Source organism: Amblyomma maculatum, chromosome 10, assembly GCF_055883805.1.
Source record: "Amblyomma maculatum isolate TAMU_Amacu chromosome 10, ASM5588380v1, whole genome shotgun sequence".
NCBI classification, from domain to species: Eukaryota; Metazoa; Arthropoda; class Arachnida; order Ixodida; family Ixodidae; genus Amblyomma; species Amblyomma maculatum.
Genome location: NC_139353.1, coordinates 105769971 through 105776343, shown reverse-complemented (window position 1 = coordinate 105776343; position 6373 = coordinate 105769971). Strand labels below are relative to the sequence as shown.

The following is a 6373-nucleotide window of genomic DNA, read 5'->3' as shown; positions in this document are numbered from 1 at the left end:
TTCCTCCGTTCGTGGTCCCATCCCATCCCATTCCTCCCCGCTTCCTCTAATATAATCTTTTCATAACTCTCTTCATCTCTTCAATTCACCTATTTATTCATTTACTATTACTATCTTTTCCCTCTTTCTATAACTCCTTTTTTTTTTCTTCTTTCCTTTTCCTTTTTTTTTATTATTATTACTATTATTATTATTGTAGTTTACTGTGTACCATGGCCTTCCGCGTTCGTTTTCCGTTATCCCTTCGCGTTTGGCCTATTCGACACAGGCCCCGCTAGGCTCGCTCCATTTATAGAATGGATGAGCAAGTGTTCGATATTGCAGGCATCCGTGCCCGCATCAGCAGCCACAGACGAGCAAGAAGTGTGGGCTGCTCACGCGCCCTTCAGCAGCTTCTCAGCAAAGCGTCCAGCATCTGCAAGGAGCATGAGGAGGCTAAACGTATGCTCAGTGCCACCCAGAGGCCAACTGGCATGGAGGGAGCTATGGATCTCCGCACCACCCAGGAGAGCTTCCCATCTGCACAAGAACAAACAGGTGATGAACCTTTTGACTCCTCCATTCGGGAGGCTGATGTGTCGTTCGTATATTCATCTATTGAGCTACCGTCAGGGTACGCGTCCTCCCCCGCTGAGGGCTCAGATCCTCCACCCGTTATGAAGCCACAGGGCGCCGCTCAGTCAGGTACTCCACCCGTTATGAAGTCACAGGGAGCCGCTCAGAATAGTCCCACCAACTCAATCGCAGAGAAGGTGGCACAAACTGAGTCCGCCAGCCACGACGCTTCTGCTCTTAGCGCAGCGCCTGCAGTAGAGGCTAACCTAACCGCTAGGGAGCAACAACTCACCATTGTAGATGCCTTTAGCGGTGAAGAATATGCTCGACAGGCGCAACGGGGCAATCCTCGTCTCCAAGGGAACTCCGTTACAAACGAGGGTCAACCGGGCCATGAAGAAAGAGGCCAGCTTCCGCCCTGTTCACAAGGAAGCAAAAGCGGGCCGAAGGAGCGCAATGTGATGCAGAGCGTTAATCCCCCTTCGCAGCGCCGTCAACCGCGTTTTCGCCCCTTTGTACCACCCAGGGAGCCGTCTCCGAATCGCCGCCCCAAAAACAGGACCGCGCAGATTGAGACAGTACTATATCGGCCAGTGGGCAAAAAGGCCAACTTCTTGGCTCTCACACAAGAACGCATTGCAGCGCATTTTTGTAAAATGCAAGACGTTAAACAAGTCAGAGTGAACTTCCGTCGCAACATTGTCGCGGTGGACGTGAGAACACCTGACCTCAGCCCTTTTCTCGCGGTGAGCAGCATTTGCGAGCTGGCGGTCCGCGCCAAAGCAGCGAAAACAAACACCTGCTCAGGTCTACTTTTCGGTGTCGATCGTGTCGATGAGATTGCAGCCTCAGTTGAGAGCGCCGTACCTGTAGTGGGATGCCAGCGCAGTGGCAATGCAGTCGTTATTCACTTTGAGGGCACGCAGCCGCCTGAACAAGTGGCTCTATTTAAGCTCCGCCGTGCGGTCCGCGCTAGACGGCCACGCCCCACACAGTGCCTCAAGTGCGGATTGCTGGGGCACGCAACAGCTGTTTGTCGGAATGACAAGCGCTGCTTCCGTTGCGGAGATATAGAGCACGCCATGGCGGATTGCACAGCAGAGAAACCGCGCTGCGTCAACTGCAACGGCACTCATGCCGCAACAGAACCTCGCTGCCCTCGCTGGCAGTTAGAAAGGAAGGTAGCCACTCTCCTGGCTACATCAGATAAGCCGCTCACGCGCCGTCAGGCAGTGCAGATCGCTAAGGGTACGGGGAACGAAGCAGAACCCGCCCAAACAGAGAGCGTCGCACGCGCTCGTACTAAGCAAAGTACCGCACGCGGGACTTCCGCGCAAACGATTGCCCCTGCAGCAAATAAACCTCGCGCCGAGACAAATGCGGGAAAACCACAGCCTTATAAGGCAGCTCTGACGGGCAACACCGCAACTGCGTCCGAAGCGCAGAAAGATATCGTGATCGCTGCCCTCTCAGCAGCGGTGCAAGCCCTACTGGAGCACCTCCCCGTAAACTCGGCAGCGCGTCAGCTCTGCCAGGCGGCTCTGGCTGCGCAACAGTCTCTCAGCCACAATGGCTAACCAGCTAAGAGTCAGGCCGCGGATATTTCAATGGAACTGCCGTTCCCTCCGCCGCCGGCAGGCAGAATTAGCTCACATCCTCCCGCTTCGCACATATGATGTTCTCGCGCTACAAGAAACATTTGTGCGAGTGGAGGATTTTGCGCTTCCTGGCTTCGTCGGGTACAGCAGCGCAACCCAGTGCAAACTGGATTCGTGTCAGGATTCGCCCTGCCTCGACAACTCCCACCCGCCCGGCGCACCGCGCGCGGCTATTTACGTTCGATCTGCTCTTCCGCACGCGGTTATCTCGCTACACAACATCGGTACGGATCGCATAGAGTGTGTAGCGGTCAAGGTCCGCCTCGCTGGTACCGACACTTCTGTGGCATCAGTGTATGTTCGCCCCCTCTCCCAATGGGATGTACGCTTTTTAAACCGCCTCTCCGCATGCTTATCATCTGATAAAATTATCTGCGGGGACTTCAATGCCCATCACTCTGAATGGGGCTGCAACAACTGCACAAAGCAAGGCCGCGATCTGCTAGATGCAATTCGGGCGGGGGGTCTCACGATACTTAACGACGGCAGCCCCACCCGTGTTAGTCCGAGCACCACTCCCACTGCCATAGACCTAACTCTGGCATCACCGCGCTGCTCCTACAGCTGGAAAGCCAGTCCGGACACACAGGGCTCCGACCATTTGGGGATCGAGATAATTCCAAAGGATGCTCCCCCGCCAAGCAGAAAAGTCTATGCGGTTGTGCGGTGGTCACGATTCCGCGAACTTTCATCTAGGGAATGCGGAGACACTGACTTCTTCTCGCATATAGCCGAGTGCGCGCGGGCATGCTACCAAAATGTGCTCCGTTGCGTTTGGGGCCCCGGTCCCGGACATCAAACTCCTCAATGTACGTGCCGCCAGGCGCAGAGCACAACGCAGGGCCAGACGGACTGGCAAGGCAGAACATTGGACGATATATAACCGCTTAGACGCGGTTTGTCGCCGCCATGCGAAACGGCTACGCCGACGTAGCTGGGCTCGGCTCTGCAAATCACTTGACAACAATATCTCGCCAGCCAAAGGGTGGCGCATACTGAATGCGCTTCTTCGGCCTAGGACCCCCCACCACCCTGTCCTTGCTATAGCTGTTTCTAGGGGCATCACCAATGCCGATTTGGCTGAGGTCCTAGCTGACAGCTTTCTAGGCGCTAGGAGTGGGCAGTCAACGACGACACCGTCGCCACCAGTGCTCACTATTGTCCCAGCCCATCTCGCACCCGGTGTTCTAGCACTATGCACAGAGCAATTCTCAATGCGGGAACTCGAGGCCTGTATCGCGGGGAAGAAAACTAGAAGTGCGCCGGGTCCCGACGGCGTCACGTATCAAATGCTAAAAAACCTGGACACCAATGAACGGTACCGTTTGCTCAGCAGCTATAATGCCATATTTAGGGACGGCAACCTTCCTGAAATGTGGCTAACAGCAACTGTCATACCGATTCATAAGAAAGGGAAGCCGACGAATAATTTAAAGGCATATAGACCTGTCTCGCTCACATGTGCACCTTGCAAAGTCATGGAAGCAATGGCGCTCAAAAGACTGCAATGGATCGCAGACGCAACCCAAGCCCTCGCACCGGAGCAGAGCGGATTCCGAAATTCCCGCTCTACTATCGACGCCATCGCAGATGTTGCGGCTTTTTTGGAGCAGGCGAAACATAATAAGGAGGCCGCCTACCTCTTATTATTGGATGTACAGAGTGCCTTCGACTGCCTGTCACATGAGTCCATACTCGCGGCAGTGCGTTCAATGGGCGTGACGGGCAATCTGTACAACTTTGTAAAGGCTTTTCTTTCTGGGCGCACATTTCGTGTCAAGGCCGGCGGACATTTCAGCGCTCCCCGTCCGATCACTGCTGGTGTGCCGCAAGGCATGCGTACTCAGCCCGTTTTTATTTAATTTAGTCATGGCTAAACTCCCCTCACTTATACCGAGTATTTGCACATCTCCAGTTCGCGTATGTTTATACGCCGACGATATTGCACTTTTTTGCCGCGGCCCCACGCTCCAAGGGCGAACCGTTCGAGCAAATTTGCAACATGCTCTCAATATAACACAAGACTTCCTTAAATTTGTCGGGCTGGCACTATCTGTCAACAAAACGGTAGCTCTGGTCTTCCAACCACGCTCTGCAGCAAGAAGCCTTATTCCCCCCCTCCAGCTAAACGGAGAGGCTATTTCATGGAAGAAAACAGCCAAATACCTTGGCCTGACATTCGACTACCTACTAAATTGGCAACCAGCGGTTAAACAACTTAGGAAGGAGGCCGGGCAAGTTCTCGCGGCAGCCTCTAAACTCATGGCCAAAGGCGACGGCTGCTCCCCTCTGCTGGCTCTTCGCTTTTATGAGGGCATCGCCGTAGCCAAGTTTCTTTACGCTCTCCCGTACTTAGACATTCGCCCACGACTATGGGATTCCATAGACGGCGACCACCGCAGCGCTATCAGGCGTTTTTTGCGGCTCCCCAGCTATTCCCAAGTCGCGGCAACCTATGCTGAGGCAGCGGCGTGGCCAGTTTCTTTGCGAGCGGAACGCGCGGCACTGAACGCAATCGAACGCATTAGAAGGGCGCCTGGAACAGGGCCCCTTATAGCGCGCCTCAAAGCGGCGCCAGAGTCCAAGATGGGGCGCGTGCTTAACCTCTTCGACGCACACATTGCTGAGCCTCCTCCCCGAGCTCCCATGCCCACACCACCGCATCGCTACTGCTCCCTGAATGTCAGGCTCAGCATTCCGGGCATTAAGAGCAAGCGCAGCACCCCTGTCTGCGCTTTAAGGCAGGAAACCGCGGCAATAATCTACGAGGAATTCAGCGGTAAAACGCTTCTATACACCGACGGTTCCGTCTCGCGCGACGGCGCTTCTGCAACAGCGGCGTGCATTGTCCCAGCTCTAAACTTGAGCAGGCAGTGCAAAATCCCCTATCGCGCGTCCTCCACAATTGCAGAGCTAGCGGCCCTGCATTTGGCGGCGGATATTATCCTCGAAAGACAGGATATTAGCGACGCTGCCATCCTAACAGATTCTCGCGCTGCTCTTATGCAGCTGAAGAATGACAGGCCACTGCCAGCAACTCGCTCACTGGAGGCGAAAATCCGCGCAGCGGAAGCCTACGGCAAAAGCGTCTGCCTGCAATGGCTCCCCTCCCACGTTGGGATTGCAGGCAACGAAGCAGCAGACGAACTGGCCAAACGGGCGCATAACAGCAATGCCCCCGATTCTAACGCGATCACACGCTTTGATGTGGCGCGTCTAAGCATATTCTACAGGGCCAAACAGAAGCACCCTGATAGCCGCGTCGCCTCAGGCAATGCGCCACGGGTCCTGCATCACGCGGATTACGACGCCACTGAGCGATCGAGCATCCTCAAGATGCGAATTGGATGTGTTTGGACGGCAGAGCGCCTGAGCAGACTACGGGGAATCGGCTCCGCTCTATGTCAGGATTGCGGAGCAGTGGAAACACTCTCGCATCTGCTATGTGATTGTCCCGCACTGGACGCACACAGGCGTACTCTTCAGGATGCCCTCGGCAAACTCGGGATGCCGTCGGCTTCCTCAAACGATATTTTATTCCCTAAGGCATCGCGAGAAAAAACGCGACGCGTACACGGCTATGTCCTCAAATTCGCCGAGGACGCGCGCATTCTTGCGCGGCTGTAAAGCCATGTTTACCTTTTTTTTTTTTTAAAAATCTATCCTACTGTTTTTTTTTTTGTTTTTTTTTGTATTTTCTACTTTGTCTTACTATTCTCTGTCCTACTCATCTATTTCCAACTGAAATGCACACCTTGTGCCTCTACCACGCGTCCCAACGCGTGCTCTCAGCCCGCTTTACGCCGGCTCCAGCATTCTGGCGACCTCCCTCGCCCCTCGGGGATTGGCGCTCTCAACGAGCCAATCAGCTCTTGCGCTCCCCATAGGTCCGCGCGCCGGTCATTCGGCCGTCGGCTCTTCCGCAAAAAAAAAAAAAAAAAAAAAAATTATAATGCGTCGCAGAAATAGGCAGCTAAAAGCAACGCAAAATGCTGATTAAAGATATCGGATTCGCCGCATGCGTTCTGTAAGTATTCCTTTAATCTTCGCGCGCGCTCGCTGTTCGTCGCTCGCCTCTGAAGGGAGCGGCCGCACGCTCCGTTGCCTCCCGACCAGGCGCGCTTCCTCTCGCGTCAGTCGCCTTTCAGCTCTCGGTGGGG

General features: G+C 54.7%; 1 protein-coding gene across 1 annotated transcript; it reads left to right on the top strand.

Annotated features, from left to right (window-relative positions):
• The first annotated feature begins 4614 nt into the window (after positions 1-4614).
• LOC146177192 (uncharacterized) lies at positions 4615-5853 on the top strand. The gene has a single exon (XM_084581104.1). It carries the CDS (start codon positions 4800-4802, stop codon positions 5838-5840), a length of 1041 nt encoding a protein of 346 aa, XP_084437230.1. The 5' UTR covers positions 4615-4799; the 3' UTR covers positions 5841-5853.
• The last annotated feature ends 520 nt before the right edge of the window (positions 5854-6373 follow it).

Excerpts from the sequence above, each read along its gene's own strand:
- LOC146177192 (XM_084581104.1), top strand. The coding sequence starts at position 4,800 with ATGGGGCGCGTGCTTAACCTCTTCGACGCACACATTGCTGAGCCTCCT.